This window comes from Protopterus annectens, chromosome 9.part0 (genome assembly GCF_019279795.1).
Source record: "Protopterus annectens isolate FY-2018-M chromosome 9.part0, PAN1.0, whole genome shotgun sequence".
In the NCBI taxonomy this organism is placed as follows: Eukaryota; Metazoa; Chordata; order Ceratodontiformes; family Protopteridae; genus Protopterus; species Protopterus annectens.
The window spans coordinates 677,277,444-677,294,417 of record NC_056743.1 but is presented as its reverse complement, the minus strand read 5'-3'; the positions used below and the strand labels follow the sequence as shown (position 1 = coordinate 677,294,417).

At 38.8% G+C, this 16,974-nt stretch overlaps 1 protein-coding gene across 3 annotated transcripts in view; it reads right to left on the bottom strand.

The window, feature by feature from the left end:
* Positions 1–4,026: 4,026 nt before the first annotated feature.
* Positions 4,027–16,974, bottom strand: part of NELFE (negative elongation factor complex member E) — a 360,551-nt gene continuing 347,603 nt past the window's right edge. For all 3 annotated transcript variants that reach the window (XM_044083278.1, XM_044083277.1, XM_044083276.1), the window contains exon 11: positions 4,027–5,107. In XM_044083278.1, the coding sequence (XP_043939213.1) occupies positions 5,034–5,107 (74 nt within the window). In that variant the 3' untranslated portion in view covers positions 4,027–5,033. The remainder of the gene's footprint in view (positions 5,108–16,974) is intronic.

Here is a 16,974-nt window from a genome sequence, read left to right as displayed (position 1 = left end):
GTGGAAAGAGATGATGATGATGAAATGTGTGTGTGTGGGGGGGCTCAAGAAACAACAGACAAGGATTTTGGATGCAGATACTTAAAGAGAATAACAATAACCATGCAAAATATTATAGTCGTACAGTAGCAGAAAGTATTCCAAGAACTAAGCCAACATGGAAGGAAATTCTGCCCATAGGGATGAATGCAATTAGGGATACAGACGATAGGCAAGAGGGGGCTGGACTTTACTGGAGAAAACTGATAAAGGAATCAAGATATTGGGAGCAAATATTTACAGAGGGAAAGGTAACAGAATGAAAAGAGGCCAATAATTTATCTGGACTGCAAGCTGCAGATTGCCTTCCCTGTCAAGGATTGATATTAGAGAATAGGCAAAGAAAAACAAATAGGGTATCCTAAGTGAAAGAGTTTTAGTAGAATCTAGAACAGAAGCTGCTGTTAAAAAAGGGATAATTAGTAAGGCATACAAAATATTGCAAGGTAACTATAAGAGTTAATCAGAGGAGGTTAGAAAGGAATGGGAAGACAGACTGGATAAGCAATTCACAAAGAAACAATGGGGGGATATATGTATGCCTCCCAAATTTGCAACACAGTCTAGAAGATTTAGGATCTTTGCTCTGAAGTACTTACATATGTATTTCTATACCAAAGTAGGCTCCAAAGAATTTTTCCTCAGATAACAAATGTTGGAGGTGCGATGGGTAATTGTGAACATATTTTCTGGGAGTGTAGTGAGTTGGCAAACTTTAAAAATCCTCTGCAGGCTACTCTATCAGAAACACTGAGCAAACAAATTGGTATAACTAAGGAAATGATTTTTTGAACTATGATACAGAATCAGAATTGCCTAGACAAAATGCAATTACTAGAAATGGAAATCAAAGTCTAAACCAACTGTACTAGAAGTAGTGAATAAAGTAACAGAGATAAAACAACTGGAAATGGGATCTTTATAAAAGGCTAAGAGCAAATTACACAGACAAAATGGGATTTGTGGGAACAATACATGCTCAATAACATTTTGGAGGAGGAATGAGGTTTAAAAGAAGGCAAGATTTGAATGTGCTATGTAATGTTTGACTGACAGTGACTGGATAGATTATACATGTACAATGTTTGCAAATAAAAATATGTCAATATGGTTGGTTTTCATTTATATAAATGTATGATTGCCTATGTCATAACTGATAATTTAATAAAGATGTTTCTTGTTTAAAAAAAAAAAGCGAGAGGCAAAAAAGTGCAGCATAGTTGCATTCCTCAAAAAAGCTGTCACCACCTCAAATGTTACAGATGGTACTCTTCTTCAGTCAGATGTGGTTATAAAAGACCTGGGTGCCTACACGGACAACTCTCTCTGATTCGATCATTAAGTTTCCACCACAGTCAGGAAATCCTTCAACTTGGAAGAGTTAATTTCCAAGGGAATACCTTCAAGATCCAAGTCATCCTCTACTGTACTTTTCCTTGATCAGACCCATCAAATAAAATTCCCCCTTTGGTATCTACAAATCCAAGCACATCCCTCAATTGGAAAGCCCCCAAAGTTTCTAACCAACATAATCAAAGGTCTTAAATTCTTTTAGCTATCCTGATGGATCAGCATGATTATCCTTATACTCAGTAGCCTAACTGCTGCTATAAGGTGACTATTGTCTTGCTTTTCAAGTCATGAAAGACCTAATCTTATCTGACCTGTCATTTCTTCACAAAACCAGTGGTAACACAAACCCTTGCATTGGGGACCTAAACCTACACCAACAAATAAACAAAACTTGCTCTTCACTCTAGCGAAAGTTCCTAAATTAATATATTCACAACTCAAAGAATAAGTTAGCATTACAGGTCAAAGTAGTGCTTTGGCTACCTTTAAGGGTAGTCTTGACAAATGCATGGGCATACACAAACTTTACCAGGGTTATCATGTAAAGCCCTGCACAGTTTCGAGATGAGCACTCTTACGTGCTTATAAAGGGTGGCAAGAACTTCTAAATGTGTTCACCTACAGGTTTATATGGCTAGACATCCCACGGTCACTGTGATTGCTTGCGCAATATTGCTCCTATGTGAACGTCTGAATCTTCGTCAGCCTAATGGTTAAGATGTTTGCCTTACAAACAAAAGGTGCATGGTTTGAGTCTCACAAGGGATAATTGGCTAGGTTTAAAATGGCTCACAAGGGCAGTTGGCCTAGTACTAACCTATGAATCTAAATAAATAAAACACACTCTTGAGGGGCAGATTTATAACTTATTCCTTCTCCCATCTCTGGATAAACTTCCTTTACAAGTAAAACATAGCAATATCCTCACTTATTTAAGGCAAACCATGATGTTTAAGTTCCTGTAAATTCATCCTGGACCCGACTTGTTTTATCCTCCTTTAGGCAGAATGTGCCCTATGATACTGGGTATTGTATTGGCAACGTGCTTATGGCCCAGAGACTGACTCTACCTTGTAAGCTCTATGTATACATGAATTATGAAAACAAAAAAAGTAAAGAGACATTACTAGTCCTTTTATTTACACAGGTAACCAGGTAAACAATCTCTTCCCAATGAGCAAAAACAGAAATTACACTATCATGACCATTTGTAAACATTAGATAAAACAGAGTATGATGTTATGAATTATAAATAAATAATAAAAAGTAGATTGGGTGAAAGATTATTACAGAAAATATACAGAAAATAGTGAAAGAAAAAATATTTAGGGACATACAAAGTAATAGGAGGAAATTAAACATGTTGAGGATGGAATGGCACTGGAGTAAAGGAACAAGATACAGAAATGGTTACAGGGATAGAAAATAATTTGTATCTGTATCTTTACTGGCAACACTGTATGAAGTATGGTAGCAATGCAGATTACCAAGTTGTTCATGTGACACTTATACAAAAATCCATCGCTTCCCATCCTAGACGTTTCACTCTGCCTTGCAAATTGTGAAACCTACACCAACAACAGAAAAACAATAAAAAGGATGCCCACACACAGTGTTGTTAAAGGTGACTATGTACATTTATTTAAATGAAACAAAATGTTACTGTGCAATATCTAGATCAAGGCTTTGTCAAAATATTTTACTTGACTATCGTGTTTCCTTATAAACATGTGGTAGCTACTTGTGGACTGCAAACCATGGTAAAACTCAAAAGTGGAGGACCATCCTCCTGTAGCACATAAACAGAACCCTCTATGACGTCTGGAACAATAGCACCTCTTTCTGTAGAGAACCTCAGCACAGTGACTACTGAACAGACCTAGGTCCCCATTTACTCCTGAACACCAGTGGAATGTAATTAGCCCCAACACATGCAAGTGTGGATATACAGACTTATAACTATTTCTCTGGTCACTGCCCACTGCACACCAATTCCTGCAGTGTCACTATTCTGCAGAAAATGAAATGGGATAACAAAAGCCTGGCAAAAAACACCATACAGGAAAAGAATGGTAACTTAAAACTACTTCTCTCTCATTATCTGATCATTACTGTTTGCTCACACAATCAGACTGGTGGTTTGTATTCAGGTTCACATTCCAGCATCTGAACCCTCAATCCCAGGAGGCATGCTTTCATTAAAGATGTTCAAAGAATTAAAAAATAAAAATAAACACCAAATTACTGATGTATCATTAAAATACACACACACACAGACACACACACACACACACACACACACACACACACACACACACACACACACACACACACACACACACACACACACACAGAAAATTATGGAAGTTGAGCACAACTTCCATATTTTCTTCAACCTATACACGTAACGTTTTAACCTTTTAATGGTATATGAATCCTTTATAAAATCTAAAATGCACTTTTGTACTATAACATTTCAGAGAAAACAAAACAAGTTATAAAACCTTAACATTTTCAGGATGTCCTTTCTTGTTATCTGCAGTTACTATACTCTGTTGCTATTACCAGTAATTTCATTCATCTTTACACCAGAGTACAAAATCCTGTAACACTACTGACCATGCACATCTTGCGTTAGATTTTTTATAAAATTTATTTTTCCTAATAAACAAAGCTCAGAGTTTTACTTGAAAACAATGCGTGCCTTATTTTTCACTAGTAATCTTGTTATTAGATACAAGAGATTTTAAGAAAAATAAGTTAACATGACAGCTTATGCTTTGTTTATTATTATACAGCCAAAATATTTTTCCAGTCCCACCTTTTCAAATACAGAACATTAACATATTAAAATGTCAATGATGCAACAGTTTTTGACTGCTAATGTAATGGTAAGAAGGCAGCTTTGGCAATACATTTACAATTTTCACTACAATGCAATTACTGTTTGGCAAATGAAGATATACCTTCTTATATTTGGTGTCTGTAACTACCCATTTATGAAGACAGTATGAAGACATTTTCTTTTGTTGACATCTGATTTATCATATTCCTGGACCTGATAAAGTCAAGTTATTCATGTTTGTGATTATAACCACTGTTCATATGGGATTGAAATTTCTGGAAAATTTAGAATCTCTGTCAAGGGGGATGCTGGCAATGCAAATCTAAGGAATGCCTTAAATCCGGTAGTATCACCAGTAAAAGGTTAGAACTTTTGTATAAAGACCACAATAAAGAATAAAAGTATCCCACTAGTAACGTAACTCTGATGATTTAATACATACCATTTCTAATATAAGCTATAACTCATCAATGGACCCTTCTTTCTTTTCACACAGAAATGCCTTCTAACCAGTAATTGCAGCTACCTACTTCTCTTCCAGAAATGAAGATTACTATATTATACCCATATATGCCTTGTTTTTTACCATTCTGTCAGCAAAACTATAACAGCGTTCTATGTGCCCCCAAATAAGACTTAAAAAATATTCTGTAGTTGTTGGCACATACTTCAACAAACTACCACACCATACATCATGTAACAAAGACACAACTTTTACACATTTTACACTTGAAAGCAATCATTTTACAAAATAAAGAAATCTAAATTATCAAGAGGACTGAGAAAACCACCAGATTCAGAATATATCTTCACTGTAAACAACTTGTGTTCTTTTATCCCTGTGAGATCCTTTCGCACTGTTTTGGACAGCTGTGGATAAAAAAGGCAAAGCAAAGTGGTTATTTACAATTCAGTATCTTTAAGCACAAAAACAAAGAAAAATGCATTTAAGGGGCACAGTTTGTGTTACAGTGTTACAATTCTATTTGCATAATAACCTTAGGCCCAATGGCCATCAAGAGCTTCTGTCCTAAAATAAAAACTCTGGCTCAAACACTCTACTTCCAAACCATACAATTAACTGATTCTTAATGATATTCAGTGTCTCCTCCAATAACATCATGGTTAAGTGGTAGCAAATTCCAAACACTGTCTGAACTTTGAGAAAAAAAAATCTTTTTCAGACTTGTGTTAAAGTTGTTTATGAGCATCAATTGTTACCTGTGGCCATATAAAATTGTATCCCCAATCTGAATGCCAATCCCTCATCATGAAGGAACTTGTACGTCAGCAGAGGAATACTGGCTCATCTTGCAAAAAAAGTCTCCTCTTTCTTTAAAATCTACCAAACTCTTGCACATGGAACATGGAGAGCTAAAGCACTTAAATATATATATAAAGAAAAAGAACTTTAAGTTTAACCCATAGCAAATTACTTGCTACACTGCAACAAGCAGTTTGTTACAGTCTAAGCATAGCTATAGTGCTCAAGTTGTTAAAAAAATATTTCTTTCTTTCAATTTATACTGTAGTAGGCAGTTATTACATTTTATGCCACACTCCAAGTTCCAAGTGCTTCTCAGCACTTTGTGCCCAGGACGTCAGTCCCCTTTGTCTCACCCTAGCTATGCTAATGTATGTCAGTAAGACATCACCCCTAATCAAATGGCAGCTAACAGAAGTGCAGATGAAACAATCATCCATTCCCAGAGACTAAACTTCTTACAGTACCCAGTTTCCTAGCATATATTTTCTGAATTCTAAATTCTGCGGCAATCAAACTCCAACCTAATGATAGGCTGAGATTATGAATGCTGGCCTATGCTCCAAAGCAGGGTTGTGACAGCAAGAAAAAGAGTGCATTCAGACAAGTTGCAGGGCCACTAGATAAAACAGGGCAACATGAATTGGTGTTGATAGTAGGTGATTTGATCATACATATCAGGACAGACAGAACAGGATATGAGGACTGCCTAGGACCACATGAGTGGGGCAACAGAAATAAAAGAGAAGCCATTCTAGACTTCTGTCTGGCAAATGGCTTGATAGTAGCCAACACATGGTTCAGAAAGAGAGTCATAAGATCACAAACAAGAGTGGCAACACACAACTCAGGTAGATTTCCTCATAGTAAAGAGAGGGCACTGGGCAGAATCAGTGATTGCAAAGTCATCACAGGTGAAACAGTCAGCCCACAGCATAAACCACTGGTTGCCACAATAAGCTGCAAGCAGTGGTCGGAGAAGGTTCTAGCAGTCAGAGAACAGACTGAAGACCTGGATGTTGATGGCATAGAAAGCACAAAAACTCAAGGAATTACTCAGGGCTCTAGCACCACAAGAAAAAGAGGAAATAGGTGAAGCTGAAGAATGGTAGTGCCTCAAAACAGCATGTATGAGGACTACGAAAAGGTATGTGGATGAGCCAGGTATGGAAATAAGGTACACACAAAAAGCCAGTGGTGGAATGCAGAAGTCCAGGAAGTCACCAAAGAAAGGAGGAGTACAGCAAAAAAGTGGGAGATAGAGACAGATGAGGTTAGGAAGGAACACTGGTTGGTTAGCAAGGAGACTAAGAAAGGAATTGCAATAGCAAACAAGGTATCAGAGGCACTCTACCAGCTTCTGAAAAGTGACTCAGTAGATGGCACAAAGAAATATCAGGCTGGAAGACAAAGACAGAAAGATAAAGAAGATAGTCAGACACCTGACATAAGGGATGCCAGCAACAACCTGCTCACAAGTCCGCAGGATGTCAAGATCAGACAGAAGGAGTCCACAAGACATCAAAGACAGATGGAAGGAGTACTTTCAGTAGATTCTGAATGAAGAAAAACCCACAGAAGATGCACTGCCCCAGACACAGCCTACGATGAGAGAAGAGGAGGAGCCCAGCATAGAAGAATTATGAACAATAAGAGAAATTAAATCAGGGAAAGCAGCAGGCTCAGATGAGGTCACAGCAGATATGATAAAGATGCTGGGTGGACAGGGGAGACATGGTTCTTGAGGGTACTCATAGCAGTGTACAGAGAAAGGTATATCCCTGATGACTGGAGTACAAGCACACTATTGCCAGTATTCAAGAACAAAGGGGATATTCACAACTGTGGGTAATATAGAAGTATCAAACTCCTGACACACTGTATGAAAGTTCTGAAGAGGGTGACTGATAAATGAATATGCAGAGTAGTAGAAAGTAAGATGGGAAATGAGCAGTTTGGCTTCAGATCAGGATGCAGCATAAATTACCCGATCTCTGCAGTGAGACACATAGTTGAAAAGAAGCTAGAGCTGAGGAAGAGTCCAAATGGGCATGCCTAGACTTGGAGAAAGCATATTATAAGGTCCCAAGAAAGCTGATTTGTGCAGTCCTGTAGTGGTTCACAGTCCTAGAAACACTGGTAGAATTAGTGCAAGCTAAGTACAAGGACCCAGTGACTCAAGTATGAACAGTGTTCGGTCTTATAGAGGGATTCCCAGTGGGAGTGGGTGTGCATCAGGTTTCAGCTCTGAGCCCACTGCTGTTCATACTGGTGAGCGACTATATTAGCAAACACGTTGGAGGGGACAGATCAACAAAGTTGCTGCATGCAGATAATCACTATGGATTTGTCAGCATTAAAAGGTCATCTAATTATTATGGGGCATTGTGTATAACAAATACAAGTCTTCCTGAAATATACTTTGTTCACTCACACAGGTAACAGTGGTGCCTATCTTTGTTATCTGCAAATTCAGTTCTACAAAACAGTGCCATTAACTGGTGAAGAGACCATAAATATATTGAAAAGATATGGCTTCAGTAGTGAGCTCTGTGGTACTCTCTGGCTGACAGCCTTGACTAAGGAATTCTTATTAAATACCATAACTATGCTTTTTGTATTCAAAAGCCAACTTGCTATCTATTTCACAATGTTGGTGCCAACATTTAAAGTTGTTGAAGCTACGAGTATAGCTCAATGCGTCTTTGTAGGGAAAACATTTGCCAAATCCAAGTAAATAACATTTATCTATAAAATGTCCTAAATTATATACAAAAAGATGCTTTAGTGAAGGTAAAACAACTGAAACTGAGGTAATGATTAAAAGAGAGGAGAGCCCACAGGGGAAGTATGACTAAAACCAACAGTCCAGGCTACCACAGTCAGACAGGCAAGAGATTGCAATTTAAAAGCTTAAGCTTTGAAAGTAATTTTATAGGGAACTCTATGCTTAAAGGCATACAAAATTATTCCCCAGGTTTAACTGGAAGAAAATTACTATCACTCTATGTGGTGGCACTATTAGGGACATCAGGGTGGCATTGGAAAATGTATTTAATGGTCCAAGAAGATATGATGTTATGGTGGTGGTAAGCACTAATAATAATCATGTTGGTAAAAAAACATCAATATGGTTTTACCACAATAGAAGTAGATATTTAAATTAAACTTTTAACTTACAGTTACTTTTTGAGACCATCTTTTTGTCCCTTGTTGCAATGGTATTTTGATAAAGGTAGCTAAACAATTTACCAGTATTATTAATAGGACAATGTACATTTTTATGTCAATAGTGGAGGTAGCAATTCGGGAAGAAAAGTTTCTGAAAGTGACATTATTTGGCTCCAATTACATGCATCTTAGCCACCATGGGAATAAACTATTCAATCTGAGACTAATTAAGTTACTTAATTTTTTTTTTTTTTTATTAAAAGAAAGTGAAAGAAAAAGGTAGCTAAATATTCCTCGTACTTGTCATGTTTGTTAAGTAATGCCAAGGCTGTGAATAAGTTTAAAAATTGGGAACAGAGTGACTGTTGACACTTTTGACATAATTTCTATTACAGAAACTTTGTTTAGAGAAATTAACAAGCCTTGTACTTCAGGGTTACAGGGGTATCATAACTATTTAGTGAGCAAAAGAGATGGCGGAGTTATCTCTATTATAAATCCTCCATTACCTCATGCAGTGTTCTGATTCTGAAACTGTTAAGATCAGCACTGGAGAGGGTAAATTAAAATGGTCAGTGTCCTTTTTTATAACCCTCCATCATAGTCCAGAAATGAAAACTTTTACATGATTGCACACGACTTAAAAGCTCTGTACATGAAATGGAGAAGTCATACAACTGGCAATAATGTTATTTCTTCTATTGCTAGAACTAGTGCTGAGTTTGGATATATTCAACTGGTGGATGAACCACCTAGAAAAGATAAGATTCTGGATGTTGTAGAGATTAAGGTCAGAATAGTGGCCAGTTATTGTAAAACAAATGCTGAAGTGAGTGCGTCAGATCACTTGTGAATTATATGGGAAGTTAATAAGCCTGCCTAGACCTATGGACAGTGCTTCCATATTGAAATTTTATCAAGCTGATTATATAGCCATTATTAGGGAGTTAATTGGAACTGGTAGGGAAACATGAAACATAAGAATGTTTCATGAGTATATTTACTCACTTACTGATTGTTACGTTCCTAGTAATAGGTATATGAAATGCAGGAAGCATGCTGAGTGGTGGACAGTAAAGTTAGATACGGTTAGTAAAAGGAAGAAAGCTGTTGACAGATGTACAAGAGTATACCCAGCATGATAAATAAAACTGTACATCAGAAAATAAGAACATTTTTAGGATATTACTGAGAGAAACAAGAAAACTGTTATGAACCTTAGTTGGACACTTACACTTCAGAAAATTAAAAATATTTGTTTAGATATTTGAGAAGTTATAAGAAGGGTTCTTAATCTAGTATCAGTGTGATCAAGGATGAAGGTTACAGAATCCCTTAGAAAATCTGAAAAATCTTAGATTCCCTGTATCAACTTATCCCTTTCATTGAACTTTCTAATAACTTCAGACGAAGAGGAACAAAACTGAAGCTCTTTCTGAAGACAAATTAAAATCTCATGTTTCACATCATCTGGGAGGCTCTGAGAATGCAGCCAGGCAAATCTCCTCAAAACACTACAAGTGGTTATAACCCTGGAAGAATTATCATCTAAGTCATATGCACACTATAAACAATGAGTTGTGACTTGTGCAACAGAAGAAGGTAAATTATTTAAAGCAGACTTCCTCACAAAATGAAACTGCAGACAAAACATTCCTCATACTTTCACAATTAGTCAGAATAAACTTTTAATATCATATGAGCCTGACAAATCAAAATTCTGAAAATTAAAGTTGGAGAAGCATAGACTTCCCCCCAATACTTCTCAATAATCTTCCCATACTTGTCAGAAAGAATAGGATTGATATTAACAATGTCCATCAGCAGCAGAATTATCTAACGCAGTGATGGTGAACCTTTTGGGTTTGGCATGTCAAACCCCTAGTCTTTAATGGCTGTAGGTAATGCACCAGAGGAATCTTGGGTAAAAGATGAGTGGTCTAAGGGGCAAGCTATGGCCACAGAAATCACCAGCCTGTGGCTGAGGCAAACTGCTAGCCTGCTGTGGTGACAAAAGCTGCTTAACTTTTTCTTCCTGTGACTGGAAGAAGGACTGACCTTGGGACAATAGGAAATTGCTAGCCTGCTGTGGTTGCAAAAGCTATTTGCTTAACATTTTCTTCTTGTGGCTGGAAGGACTGACCATGGGACTGGTAGTTTGTTCCATGGTCAAGCAGAAAATGAAATGGTGTCTCTTTCCCATAGAAAACAAACATCAAGAGCTGGTAAAATATTTAAAGTCTTTAAAAGTCTTTTTTTTCACACAAGACACCGTAAAAACACTTAAAACACATTGTCAGACCCCCAAAAGTAAAATAAACACTTATCCAAAGAAAAAATGGATATTAAATACTTTAAACAAACTTTAAAACTGACAGGAAAAAAGTGCACTCCTGTTTAAAAGTACATTTAAGTGTCATGGCAATACATTAAAATAAAAAATCCTAGCTTAAAAAGTATTTATCTAATCAGGAAAGTACAATAAAACAACATTTTTTTAATATGTAAGGTTTTTCCGAAAAGGGAAATTACCTGCCCAGCAAAGGAACAGCACAAGCCAACCATCAATCTTTGAAAGCCAGCAAAGGAGCACTCTGTTCAACAGCAGGAAAGTTCTGACAACTTGGAGCACAAACTGTGTTTTTAGTCATCACAGCCTGAACTGATTAATGGTTTAGGCATGTGGAAGGTGCACCAAAGCTTTGGAAGCTGGCCAGCTATTATATCCTTCACAGGATATAATCCACATAGCTAAGGCTACTGCAGCAGTGATCAATATGATCATCTTTAATTGTTCTGAAAGGAGCCAATCCGATCTACGTGAAGTGTTCTTCACTGCTGGATCAATTCCCTGGAAAACTCCAAGATGAAGTTTCCATTTGTGGAGGTCTGACCTGGTACTGCTGAGCTTGTCTGCAATCAAGTTTTGCTCTACTGGAATATATGAAGCATGAAGAGTTAAACTTGAGCTGAGATGGTGTCTCATGGGCTATCACAGCAATTCTCCAAAGATAAGGTATAGTATTCATCTGTTTACATACCACATCCCTCTGGTGTTCTCTGTGTAAACTTACAAAGGCCCTGGGGATCAGAGATGATTTAAGGCTGTCAAAGTACTTATTGATCACTGCCAACCTCTCTCTGGCATTTGTGTGTTTTTCTGTCTAGAGGGCTTCACAGAGCTAACACTTTTACTCCTTTTTAAGCTGCTCATCATACCAGGTCTGATGCATCTGTAATGACAGACTATGGGGGGGGGGGTCAGAAGAGAGACTAGGAAACCTGGACTGCAAGAGATCTTATTTGGCCTACCTACCATAAAGTTTCCCTCTTTACAAATCCCAAAAATGGGATTTGAAAGGACAAAGGGTGTAAACGCTGAATCCAGAATGATCTAAGGTATCATTGTATTTTCATCATATGGGATCTGGCCAGGGGGAGAATGAAAATCATCCATGCCATATACCTAAAATCCTGAGAAATTCTCTTGCAGATACATGGTTTGATTGGAGGAACTCAGGAAGAACTGCTGAAACATCTCTACTTTGTCTGAAGAAAGAAAGGCTCTTCCCAGGGCAGAATTTAACAGATATCTCAGGAATACAATTCTGTGAGAAGGGATAAGATAAGACTTCTGAAAGCTGACTTTAAAACATGACTGAACAGAAGATTTTAAACAGCTGCTAAATACAATGGACAGCTGGCAAGAGAGTCTACAAACATTAGAAAATTATATGGAAAAAATGAATGCCCTAAAGCCTGCAATAAGCAATGAACGGGGCTAAAGACTTTGTGAATACCCTTAGGGCAGTGGATAGACTTAAGGATATGACAGAGAAAGTACAGCTGCGTAAGATCTTACCATAACAGTGGATGTCCTTCTTTTAACTGTTGCAGCATTCATTACAATATGGATCTGCTGCCAAAGGCAGTTTGATGTCTTGTCAGTACACCAAAGCCTTTAGGTTGCTTTAATGTACGCCGTATGCCACATGTATGCTCCTCATATAGCATAGAGTATAAAGGTGACATCCGGATGTACCAACCTCAGAAATGACAGCCCCAGTAGGAATGCCAGTCCAAGCAGGAGAGAGGTAATCAGTACATCCAAAAAAGAAAAGGACCAGGTGGAGGAGGGGGGGGGGGGCTGAATACTACAACAGTGAACAGAAGGGCATCAACCATTATGGTAAAATCTTATACAACTGTACTATATGCTTACACTTCACTGTTGCAATATTCATTACAATAGGGAGAGTACCAAAGCTAAGGAAGAAGAGTGGCAGGAGAAAGGACCAGCAGAGCTCTATAGGAACCCATGAAGGATGGCCTGAGCACAACCAGCTCTAGCCCTGGAAAATTCCATCAAACTTTTAGTGTTTGGCAAATGTATGTAAAGAATTCCAGGTAGTTGCATTATTATCCAAACCATTGAAAAAGGCACCAGAAGAACTAAACTACTGGGTATCATAGTCGATAACAACCTGAAGTTTGATGCGCATATCAATCAAACTATCAAAACCATTAATAAAAAACTTGGCTCTCTTTACAGAATCAAACCTTTCCTTACCCCACTTGCTAGAACTGCAATTCCCCATTCACATCTACTATCAACTCTTCTCTATGCCTCACCTCTATTCTCCAACTTAAACAAAACAGCTCTTAATAAACTATCATCCTGCTATAACCATATTGCCAGATTTGCTACTGACACAGCCTACCGGACACACCACTGTCACAACCTAAATCGCCTAGGATGGCTTGAACTGCCAAACCTACTGCAGTTCAACCAACTAATAGTGGCACAAAGTCCTTTACCAACCAGAAAATATACCTGCACTAAAAAAATATTATCAACCCCTACACCAGCACCCGGCCACTGCTATCATCCACTAGACTCCTAGTTCAAACATACAAATCCAACTACTCAGCTGAGGACTCTCTGTTTGCCAACTCTCTTGGAAAAATATGGAACAGACTCCCAGTTGACTTGACCCTAGAACTCTCACTAACTCAATTCAAAAACAAACTCAAGAAATACTTCAAAACTCATTGGTTATGTCCTTGCACCAACCCTGACTAGTGACCTCTCTATTTCTTAGGTGCCTTATCTTCAACTACTTCTAACTTTTTTCTACCACTCCATTTCAGGAAGGGTCAATTGTATAACTGCTGCTCAGTGTGTCTTAAACCTGAATGTAATGTTATGTATGTTTAACTTTGAAAATAATGTTATGTTTTGTAAAGTGTTTTATAATAAGTACAATATGTGCTAAATGCTGGTATTGCTTATGACTGTAATCTGCTTGAAACTAGCATTTACTAAATGTTCAATGTGTATTATTATCTTGGAGCTTTTCTCCTCGGGCCTCCACTGAAAATGGACATGTATCCAGTCAGACTATCCTGGTCAACAAATGTAAAATAAAATAAATAAACAAATAAATAAGAAGCCACAGCTCTAGTAGAATGAGCCTTAAAAGAAAGAGAAAGGCTCTTATGAAAGGAATAAAAAAAAGAAATGGCTTTAGAAATCCAAGAATAAATGGTTTGTTTGTACACAGCCAATCCTAAGGACCTAGGATGAAAGGAAACAAGAACTGTTCAGATTTACAAAAAGTCTTAGTCTTATCCAAATAAAATCTGAGTTGTGTATACGAATCTAACATGTGCAACACCTTCTCACTGGCAGACTGGGGAGAAGAGAAAAAGTTGGGCAAATGAACAGACTGATTAAGGGGACAACTCATTCATCACCCTGGGCATAAAAGAAGGGTTAGTATGAAGGGACACCCTGTCCTTATGAAACACAAAAAAAGGAGGATAAGCCATAAGGGGCTTGAAGCTCAGACACCCATCTGGCAGAAATAAGGGCTAACAATAATAGTCTTCCAAGAGCAATGTTGCAATGAAGCTAAAGCTGCAGGCTCAAAAGAAGCCTGGGTCAATTTGTCTAAATCCAAAAGATCCCAGGGAAGAGGAACAGGCTTCCTGGGAGGCCTAACATGAAGGATGCCTTTAAGGAACTGTTTTAGCTTCAAATCTAGAAGCTAAAGGAGGTGATAGAAGCAGACAAGCAGGCATAACTGATTACGTGGGTCTTAACAGAAGAATAAGCCAACCCAGCACTGAGAAGATCACACAGATAAGAGAGAATTCAAAGGAACATCCACAGAAAGTGGATACAGGTTACTAGAAAGATACCAAACAGAAAACTCTTCCATTTGGATAAGTACGATTTCCTTGTAGTGGGTTTCATGGCCTCCTCTGCAGGAACTTAAGCATGTCCTCAGAAAAAAGGTGTCTATGTGGAATCAAAATCCTATCACTCACAGTGTCAACTGAACAGTGGACAGGTGGGGATAGATGAGAGATCCCTTGTCTTGTGCGAGCAGGTCCACTCTGTGAGGTAACTTGTGATGATTATCATTGGCTAAATGCAGAAGAAGATGGAACTGATGCTGTCTTGGTCAAAAGGGAGTCACCAGCAAGATTTTGGGAGCATCCTGTTGTATTTTGAATAGGACATCTGGAATGAGGAGAACAAGAGGAAATATAAAGAAACAACCTCTTCCAAGAAAGAGAGGGCATTCACCTTCCAAACCACAGACATGGGACATTGGCACAAAATAGAGGAAGTTGTCTGCTCAGAGGGGAGGCAAAAAGATCCACTTGAGGAGTACCCCCCCCCCCCCGGTGGACAATGTCCAGAAAGACATCCCTGTGAAGCATCCATTTGTGAGACTGAATTATGGACCTGCTCAGAGAGTCTGCCATAATGTTTTGACCTCAGGGAATGTAAACTGACTGAAGTGTCACTTGATACTGGGTAGCTACCTCCCACACTAAGAGTACTAACCAACTAAGAAGATAAGACCCCCCCCCCCCCCCGTTTGTTGACATGCCACATCACTGTGGTATTGTCTGTAAACACCTTGAGAGGACCTGGAGAGAACAGAGGATGAAAGGCTTGAAGAGCCAGCAGAAGAGCTTTCATCTCTTTGACGATGATATGGCCTGTCTGTTGATGTGGAGACCAGATTTGCTGCACCTTCAGGTTTAGTTATTTAACATTTCTTTACCACGAAAGTCCGACTTGGAACAAAGCCAATTTTCAGCAGAGGCCCAGGGAGAAATGCTCCAGATGCATGTCTTTGAATTGTGGTAGGAAATCGGAGGACATGCAGACTCCACACAGAAGGCACCCCAGCAGAGAACTGAACCAGAGAACCTCTTGCTGTGAGGCGACAATGCTACCGTTCCACCACTGTGCCGAATGCTGCTCCCCATCTTACGTCTGATGCAGCTGGGAAGAAGTGGATGAAAAGGTAGCCCTGAGCTGGCAGTCTACTGCTGAATCCACCACTGAAGTTCATGCTTGAGACATGGAATAGGAGAAACTAAGGGGATGAGAATGTTGAAGCCAAACTGACGTGAGAAAAATTTAGTGGTTTCTAAAGTGGGGTTTGGCAAAAGGGAGCATAGGAATGGTGGAAGCCATGAACCCCAGAGCACTCAGAAATTCCCTGGCTGTTACTGAAGCCGGAGGAGTAAGGGAGTGAAAGGAGGAAATGAGAGTTAGGGCCTTGGGAGGAGGCAGGGATGTCAGCATAGGAACAATCTGGATCCTGCACCCCAGAAACACATGATACCGAGGAGTCAGAAAGAACTTTTTAAAATTTATAGTGAACTCCAGGCTTTGCAGAAACGAAACACAAAATGGAGATTTTGCAACAAAATCTCTGCACAGGATGCCTGAAACAGGAAGTTGTCCAAGTAGGGAAAGTCTTGGATCCCCCATAGCCTGCAAAAAGCAATCATAGGAGCAAGGCATTTGGTGACTACCCTCAGGGCAGTAGAAAGACCAACGGGCAAAGTAAAGAACTGAAAATGCCAGGAAGCAACAGAAAAATGTAAAATCTTCCTGGAAAGGTGATGAATAGGGATATGAAGATAGGCATCCTTGAGGTCCAGAGACACCAGATAAGCCTGAGGAAGCAATAGAGGGAACAAAGTCTGAAGGGACAACATACAAAAAGAGGGGACCTCCAGAAAGGTGATTAGATGAGAGAGGTCCACAATAGGTCTCCAAGTGCCGTCTTTCCTGGGCAACAAAAACATTCTGAAGTGAAATCCCTTCCCCTTTTGGGGAAACTGGAACTTCCTGAATAGTTCCCCAAGTCAGAAGATCCTGAAGCACCCTGGAAAGAAAGGCAAATGCTTCTGAGGGGGCTAAGGAATGCCCATAAAAGGGGAAGAGATTTACAGACCATTTAATATACTAGCCGGATAACGGACAGAA